We start from the raw sequence: 13219 nt of genomic DNA, 5'->3' as shown, positions 1-13219 counted from the left end.
GGCAGAGGTCTTGAGGGTCTGGGACGGCCTGGATTCAGAATTTCCCCCAGTTATAATAGTTACCGATGACTTGGCATCGCCTACACACTGGACATCCAAACTTCCACTAATCCTCTAGACTCTAGAGAATGCCATGCGGCAGATGACTATCACCTCACTTTACAGATAAGAAACGGAGGCACAGAGTGTCCCTACTGCAGGCTGACTATTGCCCAAGGTCTAGGTATTTTATTGACATTTTATCTCCTTTCAATCTCCCTATAATTTTAATCCCATTCCACAGGGGAAGAGGCAAGACTCCGAGAGAGTAGCCAACTTGTCCAAGATCACAGAGCTGATTTATAGATGACTCCAGAGAACACACTTAAATTGTCCCAGAGCCAGGCATTCTGGATAGAGTTACTAGATTTAGCAAAATAACAAAAACCAAAAACCGCGATGGCCAGTGAAAATTTGAATTTCAGATAAACAATGACTTTTTTTTAGTATTATAAGTATGTCCTAAATATTGCATGGGATACACTTACACTAAAAATGATTCCTTGTTTATTTGAAATTTAACCGAATGTCCTGCCGTTTATCTGGCAACACTAGACCTCTCTCCTTCTGCCTCAAGCTCCCCTCTATTTTGCCAGCAGTTTTCCTTTAAAGGGGGCCCTTCCAGAGCCATGCTGGTGTCTCCAGACCGAGGAAGCGAGGCTGCCAAAGGGGAAGGTAAGCTCCTCTGCTCTAGAGGGCAGAGCCCTGGGCCAGTGCCCACTCTGCCACCTCCTGTGTGACTTTGGGCAAGTCTATCCCCCTCTCTGAACTCTCTCGAAAAGGAAGACCCAGGATCAGATAGTTGCAAACATCCTTGTCAGCCCTAACTTTCCTAATGTCTTCACCCCTTTTTCCGTCTGTGCAAAGGATGGTACGAAATACACGGTTGTGGCCTGGCTGGTGTGGCTTGGTGGTTGAGTGTCGACCTATGAGCCAGGAGGTCATGGGTTTGATTCCCGGTAAGGGCGTGTGCGCTGCGGGCTCGATCCCCACTTTGGGGCATGCATGAGGCAGCCCATCAATGATCCTCTCTCATCATTGATGTTTTTATCTCTCTCCCTCTTGCTTTCTCTCTGAAATCAATAAAAATATATTTTAAAATAAACAAACAAACAAACAAACAAACAGTTGTGCTGTGAGGACAGAAGTTACCCAACACCTGGGACAGAAATGCCCAGGGAGCAGTGCTGGTCAGAGGAGACCCATGGTGTGGGCTTGGAAGGCTAGGGGCTCAGGCTACTGGGAAATGGGCTGTTACTGTCTTTAGCTCCCAGAGGTGGCAGCTTGCTGTAGCCTTCAGACCTGGGTTCCAGGCCCCTCCTGCACTAACAGCTCTGTGATCCTGGGTAAAACCCTTCACCCAGGCAAGGGCCCCAGTTTCCGCCACTGTAAAGTAGGCCTAGTGCTGCCCGGCGATGTATGCAGAGTGCCTGGTAGGTGGGAGGAGCTTACTAAGCAGTTATTTTTATTTTTGTTATTGGTGGTGTTAATATTACATCCTTCTGGAAAAAAAAAAAAGCACCTTGAGGAATGCTAACCTCTGAAATAACAAACAGATTTCAGGCCCTCTCTGAGCTTCAGCAAAGAACACAACACATTCCAGGCGGCCTTCATTTCAGCTAAATTTTATTTGTTGGATTTTTGACAGACATCTAAATTATACAGTGGGTTTTCCACATGACCAAATACCACGTCCATTTCTTTATCATTTTCAAAAGGGGCTATATAAAAAGAAACTTTCGATGGATCAGACTGAACCCTGAAACCACATGGAGTGCAGAGCTAAAAATAAAAGGAAGGAAGAACTTGCCCCTGAGAAGGAAAGAGAAATCAAAGCAAACTCTGACGGGAATCAAGGGACGAGCCCCGGAGAGGCTGACATGGTGTCACCCTCCAGGGCAGGTCCGGATAAGGAGCGGCCCACAGTGAGGGTGAGGCACAGAGTGACACAAAAATAGCCGCCGCTTTAGCCCAGAGGGGAATAAAGAAATTTGTCAAAAGCCCGGATAGAGAGGAGAGGAGGGAGGGAGGGGGCAGGACTGTGTCCTTCCAGCAGTTTCGGGACCTGTGGACTTCTTTCTCCCCGCACATGTGTACCCACCGGCATAATCGCTGACTTTCAGCTTTGCGCCCGCCCGACATGTTCCCCGGCTCAGCCCACATCAATGACACCCTTGTTTCCATAGTAACCAGGGGAGAGTGAAGGGGAAAGGGTGTGTTGCACTGGGCTCGGGGATCCAGCCAGGAGGAGCTGCACAGGGAAGGTCAGTAGGAGGGGAAGGGAGTTTTTCTCACAACTGGTCTGAGCACACATCCTGGGGCCCCCGTCCCGGGCCGTGGTGCCCCCCAGCCCTCTCCCCCGCACATTCAGATGCAGAGGTGCACAGAGCAAGTCTCACCCAGACACACTGGGGGCGGGAGGATGGGAGACCGGGTATCCCCTTTCTAGTTTCAAATTCTATCTTCTGGTCATGGCCCCGGGGGTGGGAGTGGGGTGGGGAGAGGAAAGGGGACTTTAGGAGTATTTTGTTTTTACAAATGGGAGCTTTTAAAGTCTGCGTTTTTCAGGCATCTCTCATCTACCCCATGAGCCCCCAGGAGGGTCCAGCAGGGTTCAAAGGGAAGATGAAAGCTTGTGACATCTACCATGTCACTCTGTCTTTAGCTGAAAAGCAAATGTGAAGGTTCACAGAGGCTGTTATCAGAGGAGGGGAGTGGCTTCTGCCTGCTGGCCCAGGCCTGGGGAGGACTCTTGCAAAGAGTTCCCTAAGTTGGTGGCAAAAGAACCAAAGTATTTTACAGACTATCCACTGCCAAAGTTCCTATCACATTGTTCCCAAATCACAGACCTCAAAGCAGGCCGCTGCCCTTCAGCTCGCATCCCTGGTGCCCTATTTGGAGGGAAAACCCATTTTCAAGCCCTAGAGCCACATTTCCAGCTGGATGGCAGGGGGATTTTGGTTTCTTGCGATTCTGTTTTCCTTTGTTCAAAGTGGGAGAGGCCCTGGGGGAGACAAGGAAGCCAAGGAGGAGGTAGCAGGAAGCAGGTAGCTCAGTGGTTTGGAAAACCCTCACCTCCTTTTGTTTTACAAGCCCTTACAGGTCTGCCCACAGCACCCCCGGCGCAGCTTTTCATGTTGGCAGGAATGACTTCCAGCCCAGCACGCCGTTGAGGCTGCACATGCTTCAGCTTCACCTGCACAACTTTGTCCAGAAAAGCTGGAGTGGCCCCCCCCTCTGCTCACAGGCCTGAGTGGGTTTGGGAAGGGCCACCTCCTGGGATGAGAAGGCAGCTGGCCTCCTGAGGCCCACCAGCCAGCCACTGGACAGTCTCTTATTCATTCTCTGAAAACCCCTCGGCTCAGGCACCAGAACAGAGTTCAATTCAGGAGCTGGGTGATGCTCTGGCCAGCTTTCATGCTTGAAGCTAGGGATTTCTTAAGACTCAGGAAAACAAGCTCTTTTTGCAACACAGGGCGGGAGAAGTCTCCTTCCAGTCCTCTCCAATCAATCAACAGAGGACACATTTTGCTGGAGAGAGGCAGGGGAGATGGGCAGCTGGGGTGACTCTGGCTTCCCTGGGAGTGGCCCCTGCAATCACACACCTTCTTCCCAGCAGCAAACCCTCTCCGCCTATGAGCTTCCCACACCCCCAAGTTGCCAGCATTGTAAAAATTGATCTTGAAAAAATCGATCTGCCTGCCTTTTCTCAGTGGAGCAGGTTCATGGGTAAGCTGCATTTATTTTAAAAATCTGATAGCAACGGCCTATTGTGATCATTTAAACACAGAATTCTTTGAGCTTTAGAAATCCCTTCTATAGGACTGCCGCGCAGAAGCCAGCTAATCTCAGTCGGCTGCTCCCTGCTCCACTGAACTGGAGAAAGCCTGTTTACGCTGGCCCGAGCCCTCCATGTGAGGGCTTTCTAAGGACCTTGTAATTTTTCTGGAATTAAACCTCCCACCTCTCCTGACATTCCAGATGTCATTATAGTCCAAAGTCATAAGAATTTGCTTCCCGGTATAGCTGGCTGGGGGGTTGGGATGGGCCATGTTTATGTGGTGACTTGTTTGCAAGAAAGGATTTTTTTTTTCCTCTCCAAAGGGTGAGGATTACACACACAGTCTCCTACCTGCATGACAAGATGGTTTAATCATCTGCTCTTCCTCCCTTCCCCCCAGCAGCTTCCCTCCGGACGGAATGCAGCCCTGGCTCAGTTGGTGATGGTAAAAATCACTGACCAGCACCAGCAAACACTGTCCATGCTTCCAAAACCATGGGGAGAACAAGGGACAGGTCAGTAAATAAATGAACGCAGCATAAGCTGCTTCTTTCTCTTTCTCTTTTCTTTTTTTTGAAAGAAGAAAAAAAAAAAAGCCCACTGGAATTGTCTGAACTGCAATGCAATCTCTTGCTCATTTAAAAGATCTCATTTTCTAATCATGTGCTTTGAGACATTTAATACTATTTCAATTATGCAGAGGAAATAATATAATTCCTTTATTTGAAAAATGATACTGAACCTCAGAGATCAGTTAAATCTACTGCTGGAATAGGGATTCTTTTTAAACTGTGTTGTACCCTCTCTTCAAACAGCTGTAGCTGTACACAGATGGAAAAACATTTGGTCAGAAAGCAGCAAATTAGTGTTTTTCAGGACAGAATTCAGCTCCCGAAGCTCCTGCATCTCCATTCGTCTAGATTTTATTTCTTCTTTGCAATGACATTTTTGCAGACCCAGTTCATGCCGTCCTTTGAGGGAAATGGGCAGAGAAAGGCAGTGTTAGTTATAAGAAAGACACTATACACGCAAGCCCAGGAGGGGGGGAGTGGGGGTGTGGGCCTCCCCTCCCCTACCACTAGCTCCAGGGAGTCTGTCCCAGGGGCCCACCTGGGTGACCAGCGATAGTGACCTCGTGGGGAGGCCTCTGAGAGCACAGGAGGGAGATAGGAGTGGGAGTGCCCAGTGTCTGAACTTGAGATGGGTTCTCAGGAACTCCCTCTGAAAAAATAAACACATCTGCTTGGATCCAAGGCCTGATTGAGGCGCTATCAGGAAAGATTCCAGCCCTTTTTGGCTTTTTCTAAAAGCTGACCTTTGCTAGGGCATTCCATTCAATAAGCCACCCTTCTGGTGCCCGGTGTGTTTACAGTGTGGCAGTGTACACGGGTTAAATTAAATTTCTTTTTGGAAAAACAAACCAAATGCAGTGTGTGTTACTAGACACACACTAGGGCAATGTGCATTTATTTCTCTTCCTGCAGCTCTCCAGATAGGTTTAGAGAGTCCGGGCCTGATTCTTGTAGCTTTAAGCACCACCAAGCTGAGGGACTGGGGAGAAGGTTCCCTTAAAGGCACAGTGACCTTGAAAGTGTCCTCTCTTAGAAGGCTGGAGAGGGACAGCGGTAAAAACCACACAATGCCTACAGCCACCTGGCAGGTGGCATGCTTTCTCCTGGATGCCAGACCTGCCAGAGATGACCTCCTTTTCAACCCACTTTGGAGCCACCCCTCAATACTCTCCCTTCCCCTAGAGCAGTGGTTCTCAACCTTGGCTGCACATTAGAATCACCTGGGAATCTTTTTAAAATCCTGATTTCTGGGCCTCATCCTCCGGAAATTCTGTTTCTTTGTTACTAATGTTGTGGCCTCACCCCATAACAAAGAAACAGAATTTCCGGAGGATGAGGCCCAGAAATCAGGAGTTTAAAAAGGTTCCCAGGTGATTCTAATGTGCAGCCAAGGTTGAGAATCACTGCCCTAGAGTCTCTCCGACCTTCAGGGGTGTGCAGAGTTCCTTTGGAAGCTCAGAACAAAATCAAAGCAGGATCCTGCACAAATCCCCTCCCCCCACTCCCCCCGAGTCTGCAATACATGCTTGCTGAGGTCCCAGTCACATGTGCACATCTCAGGGCATACATGACACGCAGAGCCCTGCATTTCCTGTGACCACGGCGCTAGTGGTTGAACCTGAACAGCTGAGCCAGCTTAAAGTAATAAATATCAGCTGACACCTTTGGGCATTCGGAGCATTAATCCCATAAACAATACATCACTGCAAAACAACCAGCAGGCACCCTATCTCCTGGCTAATCTGACCATCACCTGAATTTACAGTGATTAAAACTCTGCCAGTTGCCATCAGAATGCCTGGGTAGGAGAACCAGATAATCTGATGGCTGTTCCAGAGCAGACCTTAGGGCATCTGCCAAGATGAGGCTGGCCTCAGCCGAAAGCCTGAAGGTGGACAGCACCTGGCAGCAGTGGGGACAAGGGAGGCGGGATGCCAAGGTGGGAGAAAGGTGGCCTCCAAATACATCTCCAATTACAACTGGGTCAGCTACCGACTTCAAAAGCTGAGGCCAATTTTAAGACCATTTTATGAAAAGGATTAATTTAAAGAGAAGCATGTTTAATTTTAGTAGCTAATTGGTTTCCAGGAAAAAAATGATCACCTGCCAGGAGACAGAAAAGATTTTACAAATAAAAGAGGGATGAATAAGATAACCATCTTCTCTTTGCTTCCCAAGCTGAATAGCTCAGCACTTATGTAGCACTTTCCATCTTCAGAAACCTGCACAAACACTATCAAAGGTACGCACCTCAATATTTTCTCCTCTATGGAGACTTGCGGTATTTTATCAAATCATCTCAGAGAAATCAAGTGTTCCCACACTATATGAATACCGGCTTCCCCCCTTGTTTTATGGCTGATTTCAGGGGGGTTGTTCTTTTTATTATATGTAACTAACTAAACATGAATACAGTCAAAGAGATAGAAAAAATATTTACTCAGCTGCAGGAACCCGAAGCAGAATGTGGAGGGTGAGGGGCAGCTTTCTTTTTGGTATCTGTTATGGAGGCAGAGGGGATTTAAATGCGGGAGCCCTGCTGGGGAGCCATGTGCTCCAGATGTCTGTGAGGTCAGCGGTGGCAAAGCCCTTTCAGCCACAGTCCTGCCAACAGAGGGCGCTCAGAGGTCAGTACCCACCAGCTATCCTGCTGGTCCCTGAGCCTCTGCAGTTGCCCCCAGCAGTCTGGAGTGTGGGAAGCACAGGGAGATTTAAAAGGGGCCAAGCCCTGTGGCTGCTCTGCCCTGATCGGGAGTGTTTGGGGTTTGGGGAGTTGTACCTTTCCTGTTATTACCTGAGGAGAAAGAGAGCTGGAGGTGAGGGGCTGTTGGGGAGGCACTAGTCAATGGGGATAATACCTCTCCACTCAAATCAGGACAAGCTGTGTCAAGTTGCCCACGGAAAAGGAAAGATAATATGTTGTCCAAGATCCTTGAGGGGAGGGTCCAAGTCAGACTGGCTTGAGGTTGTGTTTACAGAACCTAGCATGGTGTCTGGCCTACAGTACTTATATCTTTTTAATTAACCCTTGTAACACCCTGTGAAGTAGGGACTATAATTTCCACATTACAAATGGGAGCACAAAACAGTGTGTGGCAGAGGTGGGCCGGGAACCCGCTCTCTAGCTCCAGCACCCACACTCTAACCATTTACCGGTTCTCACTGCGTGCGGGCAAGTGCTGGAGGGAGGAGCTCTGCCTCAAGCTTATGGAGAAGCTGGGAACCACCCTAAAGCTGGGAAAGAGCGATGCTAGTTATTTCTTCCTTAGGACCTCCAACTAAAGGGGCATGAGCCTGGGGTAGCCCAGGCCAGGTTCCTGCAGAGCTTGGCTGCAGCTCTGACGATGCCAGAGGCTGTTTTGGCCACTCAGCTCTCAGGATTCCTGGGCTGCCCGGTATCTCTGTGTGGAAGCTGCATGTTTACCTTGCTGCACATCCTAGCATAGTAACTCTCCGCCAAGACCACCACCTTCAATGGAAATATTAACATTTAAAGACAACATCATAGCAAGAAGCAGAACCTTCTGCTTCTCAAGTTTAAATTAGTGCTCCACATCACTCTTGCCTTAATTTGGTAAAGCTTTGTGTTTTTTTTCAAAACAGACGACTGAGAAAAAGTGATCAGTTACTTGAAGTAGGTTACTGCTCTGCTTCCAAAGAAGGAAATGAACTCATAAGTTTGTTTAATGGTTGAACCTTTATTGTTAAAAACTGGTTTGACCAAATTTCTGCACATTTGATCTTCATCACGGGGATGACAATATTATGGCATGAGTAGTCCTCCCCTTCCTTCCTCTACCACACCTCCTTCTGGCCAATCTTGCTGAAACTGAATTTAAATTGATTAGCTTTAATTCAATAATAGAGACTAAAGTGAGGCACTGAACCTCAAATACTGAGCTTTGTTTGGCCTTGTGGAGAGGAAATAAATTTTGCTATGTCATGAGATTATCCCCTAATATGACCATTGGGGAAAATATAAGGCTGCCCTAACCACAGGGGTGGAAACCTACTCATCACAGATCTCAGTGGTCCAGCATTAAAGGCATGATGCCTCTTTCTATGGAAGGGTGGACTCTGGCTGCAATGCTCCCTTTAATTTGATCACCCTACAAGGCATCCATCACTGCTCAATGGTTGGAAGGAAGCAGTGGCCGCCATGGTTGGGTGGGCCTGGTTTTTTATGCCATGAGGACTACATGCCACATCAGTAATTGCTTTAAGAGGAGGAGGAGCTCAGGCCCTCGCTGAGCAATGCAGCCTATCCCATTGTGTCACCAGGCCCCCAGGGTCAAGGAGCAGCTGGATGCTGCATACATAAAATATTGCTTGCTATTAATATTTTTTCTGGTGACAAAGGGCACTGCACCAGAGAGGTAGCAAAATCGGATGTCCTGAGCTTGCTTTCTTGGTCTAAAGAGAGGTTTGAAATTTTAAAAATAAACCTGAGGTCTGACTTGCAGATAAGCAGTTCCATGTACACTTGGAGTAAAAAATAACTGATGCCAGGCCTTGAAAGAAGGGTAAATGTCGTATTTAAAAATACCAAATTCTATTGGTACATTAAGGGAAAAGCCCCCTAGACCAAGGAAAAAGGGAATAAAAACAAGGAGCTGGGCTAGGAAATGTGTAATGTTCACATGGGAGGTGCACTCTGGTGTACAGCTCACACACCAGGGCTCCGACTGCTAGTGGTCCTTTCTAGGTGAGACAATAAGCCGGACCATTACTCCTGTTTAGAGAAGGAAGGAAGACGGGGAACGTGGGAGAGATGTGAAAAGAAAATGTGAGCATGAGGTGGGGGCATGGAGAGGAATACCCAAGAGAACTTTCTGCTCAGCTATGGTGGAGGCAGGTCTCTGTTATGACGAAGGCTAGAGACCAGCTTGAAACTGCTGATCTCTGCACTGAAAGGAAATTCTCTTCCAGTACAATTTTAATCACACACACACACACACACACACACACACACACACACACACACACACACACACACACACACACACACACACACACACACACACACACACACACACACACACACACACACACACACACACACATACACACACACGATGTTTTAGAGAGAAAATGTCTTCAAACACCTGACACTGCAACAGTAAAGGACAGCGCGGTGGTCTGGGTTAAATTCAGATGTGTAGGTGGAAGAGGTTGCTTTCTCGCTACCTTTCTCTGGCTCTAAGCCAAGTCCTTGGTTCACTGTTTCTAGACACCCAGGGAAAAGGAGTCCCAGGGCTCGATGTCCTACACGAGGAGAGGCCCTAGCAACATGGCCCAGCCCAGGGCGCAGAGGGGACTGCCTCCAGGTGTGAGGCAGCCTGGCTCAGGGGCCGCAGGCTTCCCCTCCCAGACATTGTTCAGTTTCTCCCCTTTCTGCCTTCATCTACGTGACATAACTGGGTCTCTTCTGATCGCTCCTCTGGACTCTGGGCCCCTCAGCAGGCAGGGTTTCCAAGATTGATGTTCTCGTTCAGCTGCTAGTGCCCTTTACCTATGCTCTCCTCTGGACGTTTCTCATGAAAACCTGCTTTAATTACACCATGGGCTGGCCTCCTGGTCACCATCCATCAGGCTAAGAAAGACCTGTTCTGAACTCTCCTGAAGCCTCAGAAGTCCATCTCCACACCCAGGACAGGGGCGGCTGAACAACATATGGGATTGCCTGTCCTTGTCAAGACTGCACATATTTGTCATCAGAACATCAGGTAGAACAAGAATCTGAAATCCATCCCAGGAATCACTCACTTCCATAACCTTAAATCATGTGTTTAAGCTGCTCGGCTAAGAAGTGATACACCTGCCCGATGAGTCCAGAAGGTGTAGCTTACCATCTAGTGGATCTGTGGTTGTTCTCCTGGCTCGCTCACTCGACGGTGTTATTTTATCAGTAAAAATCCAGGTTTTTTTGTTTGGTTTTTTAACCTTTGTACATTTTTCCTTTTAGGGTCTTTAGAGCTATGGTGCCAGATGTTATTTGAATGTCTGATCATTTTAGTAGCTCTGCCCATTATTGACCAGCTCTCATGGGGCAGCAGGACAGGAGGAAGGAGGGAAGATGAAATAAGAATTTAGGGAATTTTAGTAATTACTACACAGTATCCATGTCTGAAAGTGATCTTATGGACATTTTTCTAGTGAGGTCTTTCCTTTTTTAGGAATACTGAAACCTTAGTAAATAAGAATCATTAAAGGCCTGCACTTGCATTAGGCAACGCAGGAAAGCAATTCCTCCTGAGTGACTCTTTAAAGTAAAAACCATGACACTGGCTGAGTGGACAAGAACTTAGGTCACAGGCGTTACCTGGGGGAGGGACATGGCCAGTGGGTGCCTCACAATGAAATGCTTCCACAGAAGACTCCACAACCTTTCTGCAGTCCCCAAAGGTTACCATTAAAGGACAATAGACAGCAGATTCCCTTCTTAATTAACATTTTTATTAAATAACTCATTTCAAATAATGGTTAAACTCTCTAAATTTATATCATTCTATTAACCATAATCTAATCTCATTAACCTTGAAATCCCAGTCTTAACTACCCAATTCTATACACCATGGTACTATCTACTAAACTAATTAAGTGACCTTCAAACTATTTCTCCTCCATATAAAATCTATATATATATATATATGCTCACAGTTCTTTGTTAGATTTTTCTTGACATAATTTCCTGTGAATCTGGTTGCTGAAGGTCTTTGATGTAAGAAGAACTTTAACAAAAACAAACCATACATGGTTGTCTCACTTGATTTAAACTGACTGATTTTAAAGCCTTCCCCGACTCTGTCTGATAGCTCACTGCTGCTTTTTTGGTCTAAAGATCCTGTGACTTAAAGGGAACGCCACTTCTATGGTGGTTACACAGCCGAGAACAAGAGCTCTATCCCTGTAACCGCCCCTGACAGGTTGGGGTGTGGTGGGTGGGGGCTGGGAGGACAATGACTAGAGCTCCCTCCCAATCTCCAGGCTCTGAGGAAGCACCCTTGACTTGAATGCCATTACTCAAAATGCTGATTTTAGATAACTCTAGTCCCTGCTTAAGGCTGGCTGAAGAAACAAGGACCTTACTGTTAATTCCGGCTTTGCTTTTTCTTCCTTTCAACACTCTGACCAAGTGAAAAAAGATTACGGGCTGCCACTTTCTTAGCAGTAGGCACACAAAATGTGTTTATTTTCTCTAGTCCCACCTTTAGAGCCCCCGACCTTGAGATGTTCTCTCTATATTTGTGTTTGAGGCCATTTAGACAGGCAGAGTTCTCTTGCTGAAGTGGTTTGTATAAACACAAGAAGGCTTCATCCAAACCCAAATCACTCTAGGCCTCATGAAGGCCATCTTATGCACAATCAAGGGAAATACCTTAGGCTAAACTTGATTTTTTTTTTTTTTAAGTGAGAAGCTAAATAAAAGGATTTGAGTTTACCTATTAAAAAACATCCTGGGGCCCTAGCTGGTTTGGCTTAGTGGATAGAGCATTGGCCTGCAGACTGAAGGGTCCCGGATTCGATTCCGGTCAAGGGCACATGCCCAGGTTGCAGGCTCGATTCCCCGGTAGGGGGCGTGCAGGAGGCAGCCAATCAATGATTCTCTCTCATCATTGATGTTTTTTTCTCTCTCTCCCTCTTCCTTCCTCTCTCAAATAAAATAAAAAAATAAATAAATAACATCTTGGGTTGTAGTATACTTGTTGGACCAGCCTAAATGAAGCTGGAAAAATGCAGTTAATTCAAAACTGAATAGATCTATAATCACATATGTGATTATAATTTTAAAGAGGAGACTTAAGAATAAAACTATTAATGATAGTTCCTTTGTCAAGTGGGATTAGGGGAGAGGAAAAAACTTTACAGTTTTAAATTTTATATACTTTTATATGATTAATAATGAGAATATATTACTTTTATAACCAGAGTCTAGGAAGGAAGGAAGGAAATAAGACATAATATCCCCCCCTCCCTAAACTAAAACCTCACAGAGAGACTCACAGAGCTACAGCATCCATTTTGGGGAGGTAGCTGAGCTCATCTCTGGCTATTTTAGAGCCCCCACCACACACACACACACACACACACACACACACACACACACACACACACACAGAGGGTGTGGATATTAAGGACTGTAGAGGAGAGGGTGCTTGTCTTGTGCTGACTGGTCTGTTCTCAGATCTAAAGGCCAAGCACAGAAACAGGCCCTGGTTGTTTGTATAACAAAAAGAGAAAAACCAAGCAACAAACAGATGGAACAAGTGAGATAACTCTAGGACGTGACTATTTTCTTGAAATAAAAGCAGTCAGGCAGTTTTAAGACAAACCAATGTCAAATGTCTTTGGAGAGAGAGAAGGAGAGTATTAGAAAGGAAATGGAAAGAGGCTGCAGGACGATTGAGAAGTTGCAGGCTCATACCCCAATACACCAAGTTCAGAGAAAAGCAAACTGGTCATGCCATTAGACACACACGCCATATGGCAACGAGGGAAGATACCACTGCTTTAGATGTTGCTAATCTCCCACAGCATCCCGGAGCAGTACTGCCCGATTCTCACCTCATGGTGTCACTTCCCCGGCAGGTCCACCAGATGTCTAAAGTGAGGCATGTGGGCATGCTGGGGCTTTGGAATAAAGAAGTCCTAGAGTGCTGACTCCAAGTGTCACCTGGTTTGCGTCTGCTTGGTAGGAAGCATCAGAGCTGAACCTCTTCATCATTCTTTGAGGATATAGCCTCTCAGTTAATATCAAGTGAGGGGAGCCTGCTCTTCTGGTATGTAGTGCCTCAGTATAAAGCACGAGGCCCTCTGTGAGCAGAAG

The 13219-nt window shown here is 46.7% G+C and overlaps 2 protein-coding genes across 7 annotated transcripts in view; one reads left to right on the top strand and one right to left on the bottom strand.

Moving 5' to 3' along the window:
- The first annotated feature begins 4229 nt into the window (after positions 1 to 4229).
- SFXN2 (sideroflexin 2) overlaps positions 4230 to 13219 on the top strand; it is a 50204-nt gene continuing 41214 nt past the window's right edge. For all 5 annotated transcript variants that reach the window (XR_001364433.1, XM_005878235.2, XM_014549403.1 and 2 more), the window contains exon 1: positions 4230 to 4335. Coding sequence is in view for 4 of the 5 variants with exons in the window: in XM_005878235.2 (XP_005878297.1) it covers positions 4316 to 4335 (20 nt within the window). In the remaining variant the exon portion in view is untranslated. The remainder of the gene's footprint in view (positions 4336 to 13219) is intronic.
- Positions 4513 to 13219, bottom strand: part of ARL3 (ADP-ribosylation factor-like 3) — a 28667-nt gene continuing 19960 nt past the window's right edge. For both annotated transcript variants that reach the window (XM_005878231.2, XM_014549404.1), the window contains exon 6: positions 4513 to 4791. In XM_005878231.2, the coding sequence (XP_005878293.1) occupies positions 4744 to 4791 (48 nt within the window). In that variant the 3' untranslated portion in view covers positions 4513 to 4743. The remainder of the gene's footprint in view (positions 4792 to 13219) is intronic.

Source organism: Myotis brandtii, unplaced genomic scaffold, assembly GCF_000412655.1.
Source record: "Myotis brandtii unplaced genomic scaffold, ASM41265v1 scaffold550, whole genome shotgun sequence".
NCBI classification, from domain to species: domain Eukaryota; kingdom Metazoa; phylum Chordata; class Mammalia; order Chiroptera; family Vespertilionidae; genus Myotis; species Myotis brandtii.
Note: the sequence above shows the minus strand (reverse complement) of the source record. Positions and strands in the feature narration are given on the sequence as shown.